General features: G+C 46.8%; 1 protein-coding gene and 1 long non-coding RNA gene across 2 annotated transcripts in view; one reads left to right on the top strand and one right to left on the bottom strand.

The window, feature by feature from the left end:
• Lrmda (leucine rich melanocyte differentiation associated) overlaps window positions 1–8,667 on the bottom strand; it is a 1,035,040-nt gene extending 1,026,373 nt beyond the window's left edge. The window contains exons 1-2 of the mRNA XM_052189879.1: window positions 8,444–8,667; window positions 802–902 (exon numbers count right to left, since the gene is read on the bottom strand). Coding sequence (XP_052045839.1) covers window positions 802–902; window positions 8,444–8,473 — 131 coding nt within the window. The 5' untranslated portion in view covers window positions 8,474–8,667. The remainder of the gene's footprint in view (window positions 1–801; window positions 903–8,443) is intronic.
• Window positions 8,668–12,606: 3,939 nt separating this feature from the next.
• Window positions 12,607–15,148, top strand: LOC127691000 (uncharacterized). Its single transcript, XR_007979203.1, has 3 exons — window positions 12,607–12,920; window positions 13,964–14,037; window positions 14,732–15,148. It is a non-coding gene; the product is annotated as an uncharacterized LOC127691000 (long non-coding RNA).
• Window positions 15,149–16,372: the final 1,224 nt, after the last annotated feature.

Here is a 16,372-nt window from a genome sequence, read left to right as displayed (position 1 = left end):
AGAGAACAGCCTAAACACAGACGCTCAGGAGCAAGCCAGGCCTGATACTTGTCCGCCCGTCCCACCAACACCTACTGTCCAAGTGCCACCATCTTTCCTCTGCTAAGCCCACACACCATAACGCATCATCTTTTAAGAAGACACGGAATGCTGCCCTTCACCGGACTGCCATTACAGGACCGGAACAGGTGCTAGAAACCACCACCTCCACCACCCCAACCCCCAACCCCCAACCCCCAACCCCCACCCCACCACCACCACTTCACACCAATAGTAATTCTTTGAGAGGGAGCATCCTCATGAATATTTAAAACATCAAAGCTGAAAAACACACCTCCACATGCCCAATCTGTGATTTGATAAGCTCTGTGAGAGGCAGAAGTTCTCAGGAAACAAAGCTAAACACCCCTAAAACACTCACTGGCCCATCTCCTTCCTTTTCTCAGAAGGATTCAGACTCATGCACATAGGCGGTCATGGAAAAGGATTCAGACTCATGCACATAGGCGGTCATGGAAAAGGAGAAGAACAAAGTGAAAACTACAAGACCCTGCCACAGTCATGAGGTGAACCAGGCTCAGACGCTCTGGCCTCCCCAGGCAGCACTTACTAGAAGCCCAGCCATGATCTCTATGTGCGGGATCTGGAAGATCATTTGCAGCAGGGTCTGGCGTGTGGTTCCATCTTTCTCAAGATCCTGTAAAGAGCTGGGACCTGCGGCTTGTGCCTGCTGCCCCAAGGTCCTGGAGGGAACCGGGTGGCCCAGGCAGGCCTGGCCCGCATCTCTTGAAGTTTACATACCTTAAGTGGTTAAAGCTCAGGTCAAGCCTCTTTGCAAAATGTCCGAAGTCCCGGCCCAGGTACTCTGGAATTTCTCTGCAGTTCTGGCCAACATAGGACACCTGAAAATTCAATGGAACAGAAATGGAAATTACCCATCTACTCAAAACCAGAGCCACTGATCCCATGATTGATACCTCAACCTTAAAGTCCAGCTCTTTCACACAAAAAGGATAAACTGTACCTATTTCTGCCAAGCTTTGGGGGACTCTGCCAACAGCTCCCCTTTCCTGACACAGTTAGCTTGATGGAGATATATTGTGGCACAATAGAAATTAGATTAAAAACTGGATAAGGTACAAGTGACCAAACAAGCCCAATTTCAGAATGTGTGAGGAGGATAACCACCATCTTCCGACACCCACCCTGACCTTCATGACTGCTGCCCATCTGGCTCTCCTTGTCCCCCTCCCGACCACTCCGTATTACATTCGTCCTCACAGAAGACAGGGTAGATGCTCTCCCTCCCGAATAGGCCTCAACCTTTTCTCCAGCTTCAGAAACAACCCCTATAGTCACCATGAAAAGGGGATCCTTCCACCCTCTGACCCTGCCACAAAAATCAAATCTACAAAACTGGTGCTCAACTGTGCACCAAGTTATTTAAAAGTTATTTAAAAAATCTCACAAACACACTTAAAGTAAGTTCATGATTTTGTGTTAGACTGCACTCACAGCTATCGGTGGTAGCATGCAGCCTCTGAGCCACAGGTTGAACCTATATTTGAACCCCAAAGGCACTAAAACAAGCTGGGCACGGAAGAGGCCACCAGTCCCACTGTACTACCTCTGTGTGTAAACACCCACCACACTCCTTACAAAGGGCTAAGAGGCCTAGGGTAGCATGTGGCCAGCATTTCTAAGGTTTTACATCAGGAGGCCACTTTCTGTTTAAATGGTTTTGCCTGCATGTTTTGCCCTGCTCCATGACTTGATCTTGCCCAGGTCTTGTGAGGGAGACCACTCATTCATGAGTAGGATGGTCCTGTTGTGTCCAGAAAACTTGGTTCTCTCCAGTCCTCTGCTCATGCTAGCTCCTACAGTCTTCCTGGCCCACTTCTTTCACACTCCCTGTTGAAGAGTGATGTGGGTGTCCCAGGTTAGCCCTCCAGTGATGCTAACTCTCTGTACTGAACCATCTCCAACTGCACAAAGAAACCTCTGATGAGACCTGAGAGCAGCACTAAGCTATGGTCTAGCGATAGGAATTTGGAGGCCCAGGGCTGGAGAGATGGATCAGTGGTTAAGAGCACTGACTGCTCTTCTGAAGGTCCTGAGTTCAAATCCCAGCAACCACATGGTGGTTCACAACCACCCATAATGAGATCTGACACCCTTTTCTGGTGTGTCTGAACACAGCTACACTGTACTTAGATATAATAATAAATAATTTTTTAAAAAAAGGAATTTGGAGGCCCATTTGATATTATGCCCATTTAGTAGGATAACAATAGCAGATTCATCCCTGAGGTTCTCATCAACCTTGGGTTCTCGACCACATTTACAATGCCAGGCCTCCCGTGGAACAGGCCTTCAATCTAGAGTTGCTTACCCCTCCCCCCCCAATTCGTGCCACCATTTTCACTATGGGCCATCTTCCATTCTGGTGATTATTGCACTTTATGGAGTTCACAGCAGTGTCATACTATTGATGGCATTTTTTCCTAGCAGCACACATAGCACGTATATATGTCCTCTGTCCAGAAAGCTTTTGGTAAGACTTAGTCTCCTTGAGCACTCTTTCTATTTTTATCTTATTCTATGTAATCATTTAAGCAACTCATGTGTATATCCAAATAGTAAAAGGCCTAAAAAGAATGATCCTAAAACTTTTGAAAAGACCTTCTGTGACCCTGCTCTCTACACTAAGCACCCAGTTTGGGGAATCCATTTTTACAGATACATTATACAGTCTGCAGGCAGAAAAGCATGACCAAGAGGTACACGTACACACACACACACACACACACACACACACACACAATGTTACTGAACTACATGATTTTCAAACCGCAGGTAGACATTCAGGGCTCTTCATAAGCCATCACACTGATCCTGACTCCCTACAAATCTACCTTCTATGCAGACAGACAGAGATGACCAATAGGTCCCCAGAGCACTAAGTCTCTTAACAGGGAAGAAAACATGACGGTTATCAGACATCCTGAGATATTAGGCAGAGTGTACTGAATAGCTGATAAGCAGCCCTCTCGGAACTACAAAGAATGTTCCCATGACATCACAAGCACCTCAGCATCTTCCTTTTCTAAGACGTCCCTCTCCTATGTGATGACAAACACAATGTCTCATATTTTCTGTCTTGCCATCCGATGCCCTTTAGCATTTTCATTCCAGGAAGAGACAAAGAGAGATGAGAAGGGGCAGATGACACTGCACACCTATAATCTCAACACGGGAAAAGCAGTTGTCTGGGCAACTTAATTTGTTCAAAGCCAACCTAAGTAGCATAGCCAGACCCCTGTTTTGTACACGTCTAAGAGAAAATAAAAGAGAGATGACCTCAACAAAATAAATTTTTAATTTTTAACATGTATTTTTCTCTCTCTCATGTGTGTGTACATGTGTACACCATGGTACATACTTAGTAGACAGAAGATAACTTCAAGTTCTCTTCTTTCAACACATAGGTCGCTGGGATCAAAATCAGGCTTGGTAACAACTGTTTTTACCCACTAAATTATCTTAATGGCCCAATAAAATAATTTTGACTCAGGAAGATATCAATCAATCAATAAATAAATAATGGGATCTTCAATCTAGCAATCTGTCCCCTTTCTATATTAGATCCATTTTCTGCAGCATGTAGGTTAAAAAAAGTAAATCCTGCTTCCATGCCAAGATGAAAATCATACACCAAGGAAAGATTGAGGCTGTAAGGTCCCAATAAATCCCACAGGCTTGATCTCAATCTGTAATGTGTTCTGCATGGTCACGTTAACCCTCCAGGTCCACGGGGCTCACTCAAAACCCCAGCACATGCCACCACCATTTTGGGCCATTCACACGTAAGATTTCTGTGATATCCAATGCGGGAAAGCTTTGACTTATATAGAGACACTGAGCCCTGTCCTCCTAGACTAGGCAAGGATTAGATCTAGTGGGGACCCAACTTGTCAAATCTCAACTTCCACATAGGGAAGAACTCCACAGTCCTCTCAATGTAACAGGGTGATTGTGAAAGAGGCTGCTAAGTTCTGAGTTGTGAATAAACACTTTCCAATGTAGGGGCCACAGTGCTTACCCTCAGGAAAGTTGCTTTTAGGGGCTTTCTAATGTGTTGTCAGTCACCAGATTGAGGGGAGATTCCCTGGGACACCCATCCCACGCCCGCCCCCCACCCCCAGGTTAGCTCCCACCAGAAGCGCCGTCCCAGGTCCACTTCTGAGCATCAGTGTTGCTATCTACTAGCTATTTCCTTGGATAAGCCACAGTGGCCTGGAACCCGTTCTCTTCTGTTTTCTTCCTTCAGAGAGTCACATGTAGCTCAGGCTGGCCTAGACTTCACTACGTACCCGAGGATGACTTTCAGCTTCTGCTCCTCCTGCCTGGGTCAAACCCAGGGCCTCGGACATGCTAGGCAGGCGCTGGACCAACTGACTCTCAGCCTCTGCCTCCTCTTTTTTGAACTAATCAAGCACAGTCCCCAACTACGACCAAGAGCAGTTACGACAGCACAATAACACTGAATAAATGACAGCCCTGAGCAGTCAAGTTATCTGTTGCATCCTCAAGAAACAGCCTTTGGAATCAGGCAGTGTCGCCCCCACTGTACTTTGTATAACAGGACCAAAATAGCACACGAAAAGCACTCACCCAATCAGTAGCTGTTGTTCAGATCAATAGCCCCATGGAGGGGATTGGTTATTTTCATTCTCTCCTGAGCCTAAGACTTCAGTGCCCAAATCCATGCCACAAACTGTAGCTGTCATATGTCAATTGAAAAAGGGAGGCGTTGAATATAAATGAATCATTCAAGCCAAGATAAACCAAATGAGGTCAGGCCCTCAACAAATAAAAAGATTTAACAGAGAAAGGGGATGGGGCAGCATCCACTGTTCCACTTTCACGCCAGCCATCAGCCCATGGTGGCCCACACCAGTACAGCATCAGGCAAATATCACTAACCATCTCTTTAAATTGGTTTTTAAATTTGTATTGAGATCTTTCCCTTGCACTTAACCATCGCTTTATTTAAGATATATATATATATATATATATATATATATATATATATATATATATATATATATATATATAAATTTAGGATACATCCTAATATATATCATATATATATAACATAACATATTATATATATATATATATATATATGTTTCAGTATATAGACTGAAAAAGTTACATACTACATCCAATTTTATTCCTGGATATTTCAGTTACATTATAATGAAATGATTACCCATCCTTTGGGCTTCTCCGGAGTTCCCCCACCCCACCCCCGCCCCCAACTTCACCCCCCACCCCCACCCCCGCTTTAAAAAGAGTTCGTGTGGAGTGAGCTAGAGAAATGGCTCGACTGTTGAGAGCACTTGCTGCTCTTCCGGAGGACACAAGTTCAGTTCCCAGCACCCATGTCACAACTGCCTGTGACTCCAACTCCAGGAGATCTGCCGTAGTCTACTTTATATTGGCTTCTTTGTCCAGAGTCACACGCAACTCGGGCTAGCCTGGAGTTCCCAGTCTACCCAAGGATGACCTTCTGCTTCTAACCACTAACCAAAAGCAACTCCTGAAGGAAAGGGTTTACTTGGATTACATATTCCAGGTCACTGTCCACTGACGAAAGACGAGGCAAAAACTTAAGGGAGGAACCTGGAGACAGGAACTGAAGCAGAGACCCAGGAGGAACTCCAAATATTGGCTTGCTTTCCATAGCTTGCCTACAGGCCAATCTTATGGGGACATTTTCCCCATGAAGTTCCCTCTTCTCAGATGATACTAACTTATGTCAAATTGACAAAAACCTAACCAACACAATATGTGATGTGACCTTCCAACATTTTTGGGCACACACACACACACACACTTTGCTTACACAGACATACAAATGTACAGAAATAAAAATTAAATCTTTTTAAGTTATGTTTATTTGTGAGTGTGTGTGTGTGTGTGTGTGTGCGCGCGCGTGTCCTTGCGCCAGGTGCACATGCATATGACCGTGCATGTATGATCATAGTACAACCTATAGGAATCAGTTCTCTCCTTCTCTTTTGTTTTGTTTGTTTGTTTGTTTTTCAAGACAGAGGTTCTCTGTAATAGCCCTGACTATACTAGAACTCACTCTGTAGACCAGGCTGGCCCCAAACTCACAGAGATTTGCCTGCTTCTGCCTCCAAAGTGCTGGGATTAAAGGTGTGTGCCTCCATACCCAGCTCAAAATAAATCATTTTAAAGATTTTTTTTTTTTTTAAAGAAAGATGTAGGGTTGGAGATGTCTCTCAGTGGTAGCATGCTTCCTTAGCATGTGGAAGTCCTGGGTTACAGTTCCAGCACCAAATTAATTAATTAGTAAAAGATCTACTTGAAAATAGAATAGTGGTTTACTGGAATGTTAACTGGTAAGCGGTTAAAAGGAATATCTTCTAATGTTCTCTAATACACAGTAGCAATGGGTGACAGCCACTATGAATTGTGTGTTTCAAAACAGCCAGCAGAGAGGACTGGAAGTCTCTAGCACAAGCAACTAAATGATAAGTATTTACTATAATAGATACACAAATCCCTACTCTTCTGATCATTACACACTATATACATGTACTGAAATATTATATTGCATCCTATTAAATGGGTATTTTTCAAAAAAGGGACTTCCTGTCAGAATTGTGCACATTGAAGGTGCTGCCTCTCACAGTGGGTTCTGTTATAAATTGTGTGGAGCAGATGCTACCAAATAGTCTAGCCCCAGAGCCAGATGGTGTAGGAAAGGAGACAGTAACACCCAAGGTACTCCGGAGCATTCCTAGCTCCTCCGAGTAATTTATCTTGAAATACGAGGCAGGGCCCAGCAAAAACATCCCCTGAGTCCTGTGAGGCAGGCTCCGTTAGGGGTACCGGAAACATCAAGTCTTGAGGAGGACAAGATAAGAAAAAGGAAGTCTTAGGAAGTTTCAAACTCACTGTCAATTCTACAGGAACTTCAAAGAAATTACACACAAAGAACGCTGGGACCAGAAATGCAGAGACCACAGTAGGCAGGAGGGGGAACCCTGCTTCTTAGGCAGATGCAGGAAGGGGCAGGACCCACTTCCCACGCACACACCCCTCTCTCCAGGAAGTCAAACTCACTCCCAGAAGCCCCTTTACCCTGCCTGAAAATGAGATCCTCATTTTCTGGCCCCTTTGCAGAAGCTGGCATCAGCCTGGTAGGCCCCCTTCTGAACTCTGCAGGTGTGCCTGTCTGAGGCTCCAGGCAGAGCCAGTGATCCTAGGAGATTAGGTCAAGAGCGGCAGCAGAAGGATGGTAATTCAGTTCATTTCCATCAATACTGCAGGCTGTCTGGTGCAGAGTAGTCACTCAATAAATGTATTCATTTGAGGAATGAACTACTACTAGACTCTGGGTTGGTTTGTTTGTTTGTTTGTTTGTTTGTTTGTTTAAAAAGTAATTTCGTTTGGTAGGGCGCACCCAGCAGGCGGTCCTTGTGTTTCCTGTTTGTAAAATTCTTAGGCCTCTATGGAGGAACAATTTCCTTATCCCTGATGCTCTGTGTAAAGGAGAGCTTTCTCTCTGTTTCCTTAAGATGGAGAACTGTGCAAAGTGAGAGGGCTGGCTGGCTTGGTGGGAGGAAAAACAAAAGAGAAACTTTACCTTTACTCAGCAGATACAGGGCTAGCGGGGGTTCTCTCTGAGCTCCAGAGACCTTACTACAGGGCTGAAAACAGGCACTGCTGGCTGTCCAGCATTGGGTCTTGCCATGCCCCTAGTGTCACCTCATCGAGAGCCGGAATAAAACTGTCGCGCACCCTGGGTGTCCGCCGCCTTGAAAATGAACATCCTTCTGAAGACAGAGCTCCTCTAGCCCCCCACCCCGCCAGACGACACACTGTGACTTCCATGGTGGCTCTGGTGACTCTATGCACCTTGCTGTCATGCCCCCCTCTTCCTCCATGTAAATGTATCAGATCATTTGTACTGTGCCCCTGTTATCAATAGTTAAACGGTTGTATATTAAAACATTTTTCTTACACCCCAAAAGTTCTTTTAAAACCCACGTGAAAGAAGAAACTGAACCACTTTTGGTGGAGCCTGAAAAATATAAGCCACCAACCCTGGGTCTCATGGAGAAGTTAGTCCCTAAGTGTTGATCATTGTGACACTAAGGACAGAAGGAGCTGGGAGTTCTCAACTGCTTACCACAGCACTACAGTGTGGTGTGACAGGATCAAAAGAAGAGTCTAACCCTTCTTCAACTTGGAAAAAGTGTGGCCACTTTGCACATATCACGTGCACAATGAGACCTCGCAGGGCAAGGGCGCTCATGTTAAGCCTTGGAGACTCGTGCCCCACTGTCCCTCCCATCCCCAACTGGATCCTGGGACTAGATAGGGCTCACTTGGACCGACTTACTTGAGTTCCACTGACCATGAGCCCAGCCATAGTGGCGGGGAACCAGCAGGCGTGCGGCACTGAGCAGGGTGGCGGGAGGCGCAGTTCCGCACTGGGCGGTCAGCTGACCAGCGGAAGCCCTAGACGCCGGTCGGCCACCAAAAACTGCGCGCAGCAGCGCTGCCGCCGCTAGCTGGCTCAACCCGGTCCGTGCACGTGAACCTCCACGGCCCTGCAGCTCACAACGGGTGGCCCCGCCGCTGCACCCAGCCTGGGAACCCCACCTGACTCCTCCTCTCTCCTGCCCAGTTCCCGTCTGTTTCCTCCACGGCCCCTGCTCCCCAAGAAGTGCCCCCCTCCTCCAAAACCCAATGCCCAGAACTTTATTGCATTCATCAGACTCAGGTTTCCGGATGAAGGGGGTCCCCATCATGAAGTGTCATCAGAGCTGCTGTTAGTTCCTGGCTCTGCAATGGGCCTTCCCAGAATTTCACAATCTAGGTTATGTAACCGCCCTCAACTGCTGGAAGGAGGGGCCTCTTCACTCAAAGTCCCCACTACAGTCTAAAACCTGCTAGGCTAGGCGGAGATGGGGAAGGGGCCTCCTGGTGGGAGGGAGCTTCCATTTGTTAGAGGGAAGGTTGAGTTTTCCCCTTAAAGTGTCAGTTGGTCATATAACCCTAGTCTCTTCACAGTCCCTTACCAGGCCCACCACCACCCCAGCAGCTGACAGTAATGAAACTTAGGGCAAGAATACTGATAACGGTCTCCAAATCTCAGGGAGATGTTCTTATTCTTCTCCGAGGGAAGAGACATGGAAGAATCAAAGCTATGAACTCTGTCTTTGGCGGCACCACACATGAGCCTAAACACACATACGTACACATACAGAGTACATACACATACATACACACACACATACACACACACACACACACACAGACCTCCCACCTCACCTTCCCCCTCCAGAAGGAAGAAGCAGCCATTGTCACCTCCTGACTAGGAAATCCAACCCAAGACTGGTAGCTCCCACAGTCCAGATTGCCCTCTGGAAATGGTTCCTGGCCTTCTCTTCCCATGCCACCTCCACCCTAAAGACAGGATGTGTGACACCAGTCCTTACCTATCATAGGGTCGTGGATGACACGCCTAGAGCAAAATCATGTTAACAAGAGAAAAACACATTTAATCAACGTTTCCCATGGTATAGGAGCCTTCAGAAATGAAGATGTGGTGGATGGGAAACCACAGGACTGTAATCGCAGCCCTGGAAGGCTGAGGCAATATGTCAAACTGGAGGCCAGACAGGGAGGGCTCCATGACAAGACCGTGTTTCTGAGACAAAAATAGTGTGTGTCCGTGTGTGTATGTGTATGTGTGTGTGTTCATGTGTGTTCGTGTGTGTTCATGTGTGTCTGTGTATATGTGTTCATGTGTGTGTTTGTGTGTGTATATGTTCTTGTGTGTCTCTGTGTATCTGTGTATATGTGTTCATGTGTGTGTTCTTGTGTGTACATATGTGTTCATAGACGGATGCCAACATCATTCAACTAGATAAGGAAGGGCAGAGTCCTGGTCTCCCTCTCAGGACAGGTAACCCAGCTCAGCAGGACCATGGATAACTGTGGCTGCCACCTCCATCCAGGAGAATGGTCACAGGGCTTTGGTTGTCATTGTCTCCTGTGTCTAAGCAGCACTTAGAAGCCACTGGCTATGCCTCTGATAATGACGGCTGTGATTACGGTCTGGAATTTTGCTCTGTCCAGACAGCTCTGCTCCTAGCATATCGCTAGGCAGGGAGGCTAGGATGGCAGCCTGCTGATGTGCAGGGCCGACCTCTGGAGGCTGGCCTGCCTGCCTGCCCCTCTTTTACACTTGTCCCATAGGAAGAGTGGCCGCTGCCAACTGGAGCCGTGGAAGCACAGTCAGACTGTATTTACTTTTGGAGGTTCCTGGAAATGCTTCAAGGGACAGGCAGAAACAGAAAGCTTCTTTGTAGAGAGAAGGGGGTGAAAGGGAGCCTCCCAAGGCCTGGGTGCCCCCAGGATAGCTGCCTCCTCCTACATTCAGTACAGCGTCCCGGCTCTCCAATCCAGTGTCCACTTGGGTTTTCTGCCTGCAAGGAAAGAAGTGGTTCAGTGCCATGACAGTTGTGACACTATGTCCTCCTCTGCCCCTTCATACCTCAACCTGCCTCAAAGGACCTCAGAAGGTGACTCAGATGCCTGTGCAAAACCAAGGACCCCACTTATGGCCCTCCTCCACACATGGCTGCATCTTCTAGGCCAAGACTGTTACGCGAACGATGTCGACCACTAACGCAACCCTGGTTCCCCCTTCACACACTGTCTCATGGCTGTGCTCTCCTCCACAGAACCCCAGAAAGATTTTAAAACCCTAAATCTTCAAGTGTCTCCGATCCAGTTCCTCATAGTCCAAGATATAATATGATCTATAATATCTCTGGCAGGGCTGGAAGTAGATCTCAACTGGTAAAGCGCTTGCCTAGCACATGCACCACCCTAGGTTCAATCCTTACTACCACAAAAAGGCAGGGAGGTCCTGGTACATATGTCTTACACACAAAATAAATCAATAAAACATAACAAAAGGGTTTTTTTTTTTAAGAAGAAATATCTTTCTTACAGTCCCATCTTTCTATTCTCTGCCTGGACTCACAGGAGATTATAGTTCAGCCTGGAAATGCCTCCCCAATGGCTCCTGTCCCCTCTCAGGGAACACAGCAAGAAAGCCAGCTGACAATGCATGCAAGGATCATGGGAAGACTGCAATACAAGCTTCAGGCTAGCTCCGTCGGACAGAGGTTTTAGTGTGTACTGTAGGGAACTGCAGAAAGTTCTTGATCAGAGTGGTCGTCTTGGGCTGTTCTGGCTCCTACAGTGGAGTACCGCGGACCCGAATTAACATCCGGGAATTCCTCACAGTTCTAGAGGCTGAGAAGTCTGAGATCAGGTGCCAGCAGATTCTATGTGTGCTGAGAGGCCACTCACTGTCTCGTTAACAGCTACATCTCCCTGTTCCCTGGAAGGGACAAGCTAGCCATTGGAAGGGGGTATCAGTAAGGGCACTGCTCCCATCACAAGGGCTCCTCTTGTGCCCCATCACCTCTCAAAGACTCCTACATCCTAATACTCAAAGGGTTAAGGTTTTAACATGAACTTTAGGTGGACCCAAGCAGTCAGCCTCGGTTTCCCTGGGGTAGTAGTCAGAAGGCCCACGCTGAAACAAGGGGACTTACCTCTGCCCTTGCCCATCAGCCTCTGCGTGTTGGTCTGCAGAACAACAATGGGGAAGGAGGAGGAAAGAGGAGGAGATGAAGGGGACACAAGATCCTGTCTTCCTACCAAAGAAGATGGAGAGGGGAGAGGTAGGTACCTTTCTGCTTCCCTCTGACTAAACAAAAAATTGAAGTAAGTAAAGTGGTCCTCCTTTTTTGCAGGGAAGAGGATAAACAGGGACCGGAATGGGAGGGGTTTATTAGAATGGATAAGGAACACGAGCCCTGTTGAGGCTTCTGGATGGGCCAACTCTACTCCAGCCCCAGGAGCACTGAGAGAAAAGGGAGGCTCGTGCAAGCATTGGGGTTCCTCTTGAATTTCATCTCCCTGTTCAGAACCACAGGCTCCATTTTGTTCTCTAGCCTCACTGGGAACATTCTCAGGTGACGTACACCCTTCAAGATAACTGGTCCAGCTTGCCCAGGGGCATCTGTCATCCTGTGTCAACAAGAGATGCTGTCACTGTGATTATGTTTTCTGAACCCCCATGAAGGTGTGTAGCCCAGTGTGTGTAAATTCACACATGAGGCCCACAGAATAGAAATCCAAACCAAACACTGCCGGACCCTCTGGGTCTGTGATCCTGGCCTCTCATGGGGCTCGTGAGGAGAGTGAGCAGGGTGGACACACACAAGGGCACCTTCCCTTACCACCCTGGAGGAAGAGGCTGCCACTGAGCTCCCACTGTCACCCTCGTTGACAGTCCTTGGCAGAAGAGGCCCTTTCCCTTTGGAGTTCTTCCTCCATTGCATTCCCGGGGACACAAAGGAAGATCCTGTTTATTTCCAGTCAAGGGAGTTGATGTTGGGGTCAGCCAGGACCAGCCAAACAGGAACTGATTCCTTAAATCTCCAGATTGTGCCTTAGCAGCAGAGAGCAGGACGGGGCCGGTTCTGAAGCTCCCCAGCGTTGTCTCCAGCCCAGCCTCATTGCTTTCAAGGAAATGGAGGACGAGTGGTCATCACTCATCATGTGCCAGCCTCTGGTTCAGACTCTCTACACAGATTTCAGCTTCGAAAAACCAACTAGACGTGTGCATATGGAGCGCTCCCTGATAGGGCATCTCCCTTTCAGGCCTTAAGAAGAGAGGAAGGGATGGAAATGCAAGAAAAAGCAGGGTGCTTGTCCCACCTCTTCCAAGTACTACGGCAGAGGACAGAAAGGTGATAGATGCTCCCGGACATTTCCAGTGTCCCTCGGTGAGAACAACAAATCTCTTTTAAGTGTATTGTGTGCCATCACAGTATCTGGCTTGGGGACTCCTACAAACGCTAGTTCATTACTGTTTCCTGTACAGCGTTTACCAGGCTGCTTCCTCCATTCCTCTATTCACCTTCGCTTTAGGTTTTAATGGGTTTTGAGCTTTTGTTGGTGATGTTGCTATTGTGTGTGTCTCTGTGTAGTGTATGTACACCTGTGGATATGCACACATGAACGTACACGTGTACATGCACGACTGACATTCAGTGTTCTCTTTGGGTGTCTTGTTCTCTGAGACAGGATCTTCATCTGAATCTAGAGTACATTGAGACTGCATTCAGCTGGCTGGCCTGTGATCTCCAGGGATCCACCTACCTGTGTGCCCCTCTGCCCCAGCACTAGGGTTACCTGCCCATCCACAGGCTGACCAGACCAGCTTTTATGTGGGTGCTGGGAACCCAAACTCAGGTCATCAAACTCACTCAGCAGGCAATTTGCCCACTGAACTATCTCCCCAGTCTGGTTCTTAAGAAGTTTTGTGGGAGCCAGACTCAATCAATGTCTATAATTTGGTGCTCTGGAGTCTGCACTAGCAGGGAGAAGACAAATGTTAGCCAGAGCTACAGAGACCCTATCTCAGAATCTAAACCGATCAAGTGCTTGTTTTCCAATTCAAATGCAAACAGCAGGGGAAAGGGAAGAGAGTCTGGGGAAGGTGAGGTGGGAGGGGCTTCTGCCCTCTCTTCTGTGTTTGTGACGTGAATGTACCACCTTTGCCACTAAAAATAGGAAAGAAGAAGCTGAATCTGACAGCACATGCATTTAATCCCGACACTAAAGAGTTAAAGGGAGGCAGATCTCTGTGAGCTTGAGCCTAGCCTAGTTCATAAAGTAAGTTCATAATGCCAGCCAGGGCTGTAGAGTGAGACCCCAGTCTCGAAATAAATAAATAAAATAAAATAAGAAACAGAGAGGCTGATTAGAAAGAACAGGAAGAAGAGGCTTGGCTGCTGACACTGCACTCACTACCTGCCCTTCTTAGCTCTAACAGACCCTGAGAATCCATCCGGCCTTGGTCCCTTTGCCTGGAACTTGCAGTCTCCCCTGGCTTAGGAGGTGAGTCATCTGCACTTCAGAAGAAAGAGGCTCATACTAGACTTTGGCCAGGAAACAACAGAAACAAGAAAATCCATATCAATGGTTTATTTCCAGTGAGGGGGTACCTTTCCAGGACCCCAACTTCATTTACAAAGGTTCTATGGTCTAGAGATTGGAGATGGACTCCTCAGACCCTCAGTTAAATTCACAGAATTTGAGGATAAGTTCAGGAAGTAGGTCCCCTTCCCCCTCTGTAATTAGGATTTTTTTTAAATGTCCAAATCGGCTGCTCCAAAGTGGTGTCTGGTGGTTCACACCTGTAATCCCGGCATTCAGTTCAGGAGGCTGAGTCAGGAAGATCACCATAATTTCAAGGCTGGTCTGGGCTACACAGTGGATTCCAAACCAGAGTGTGAAACTGTGTCTTGAAAAGGAATGTGAAAGGAAGAAAGGGAGGGAGGAAAGAGAGAAGGGAGAGAGAAAGGAAAAGAGGGAGAAGGAAGGAGGGAGAGGAGATAAATCATCAACTCCAACTCTCCCTGAGGAAACCAAAGTCTGAACAGTGGTTCTCAACCTCACTAATGTTGTGACCCTTTAATAAAGTTCCTCATGTTGTGGTGACCCCACCCCCACCATAAAAATTTTTCATTGCTGCTTCATACCTGTAATTTTGCTACTGTTATGAATTATAATATAAGAATTTGATATGCAGGATATCTGATATGTGATCCCCAAAGGGGTCACAACCCTCAGGTTGAGAACCACCGCCTGAAGACCAGAAGAGATGTGCCCAGCACAACCAACAAATGAGCAGTGCTCCCATCATGACTAAGAAACTGGAATCCTCCTGCATCCCACCAGCACAGGCTGCTGAGGACTTGAAGGTACCATTTCACATCTAATCTCTTCAAGTCAAGCTGAAGCCATTTTCCTCACTCAGAGCCCCATGTGGATGCCTCAGAATTAACATCTTTGAAGTTTTTTCTGTGAGGAAATGACTATCCATGCTCTTCCTCTCCTTTCAGAGCTCCAAGGGATACACAGTCATTTTCTCTCTACTTATCTTGCCTAGTTGCAAATTGTGCTCACTCCCCAGCGCGCCTATTTGTCCTGCCTCTAAAGAGATGATGGTGAATAAATGGATCGCTGGAAATAAAATAATTGTCCCTGAGATTTATTTTCCTAATCATTTACAAGGATTATTTCAGAACACGTGGAAGGCAATAATAAGAATGCACACACAAGAGTTCTAGAAGAATTTCCTGAAATTAATTTCCACTCCCTTCCTACTTTTCCAGACTATGAAGCTCTGAGCAGAGGCAATAACACCTAGCCTTGGACCTGAAACCACCAGCTCCAGAGGCTGAAGACAAAGGAGGGTCTGCTCTGGCCTTGTTGTGGTCACACTCTGGCCTGGGTATGATGTCCACCTTTGTCACTAAATAGCGGGAACCCACAATAAATATGCAACTAAACTTTCTCCAAGTGCAAACAAACCTTAGGAGTTTAGGAACTTGTTTGGGGAAATTTTGTTGTTGTTTGGGGGAGGTGGTTGTACTTTTTTAGACAAGGTCTTCTGTAGCTGGTCTCCAACTTGGCTGTGTAGTCGAAGATGACTGAGTTCCTGGTCCTCCTGGGGTTTTATCAGAATGTATTTAGTATAGAAGCCAACTTGGGTTTTGTGCATGCCAAATCAATGCTCTACCAACTGAGCCACATCCCCAGCCCTGGGTCTTTTGATGAGTAAGACTATGTACACATTGGATCTGGGGTTCCTGAAGGGCCTGTGTGTTAAAGGCTTGGTGACCACCATAGCATAATTGAAAGATGGTAGAATCTTTGAAAGGTCTGGCCTAGTGGGAAGTTTTCCAGCCATGATCCCCACAGAGGTAAAAGCCAAAAGGCTGATCAGTCATAGATTGAAACCCCTAAAACCAGGTGCCAAAATAAACCTTTCATCTTTATAAGTTATTGTCTCTGCAATTTGCTACAGTATCGGAAAACTGACAAACACGAAGGAAGGTGTAAGAACATGTAAGTATACTTAACTCCCCAAAACAAAGAGATTTATGAGCAGATATCACAAAGTACTTACTATGTGCTGGGCCTGGGGTACAAGCAGAAACAAGTCAGATGTTTTCCTTAATGCCTGTGCCTGTGAGACTTGGGTTATGGCAGAGAGAGACAGGTACTGCGCAGGTTCATAAGATGATCTCCAGAATGTGAAATGCATCCTTTCAGACACACAGATGTAGGTTATAAATATGAAAGCACCATGAAACTGTGGGAGGTGGGCAAGCTGGTTAAGTGCTGTGTCAATGGCTCTGGTAGCCAGCCTTTCTCACGTGACACC

This window comes from Apodemus sylvaticus, chromosome 8, assembly GCF_947179515.1.
Source record: "Apodemus sylvaticus chromosome 8, mApoSyl1.1, whole genome shotgun sequence".
NCBI classification, from domain to species: Eukaryota; Metazoa; Chordata; class Mammalia; order Rodentia; family Muridae; genus Apodemus; species Apodemus sylvaticus.
This window is presented reverse-complemented; position numbering and strand designations above follow the sequence as displayed.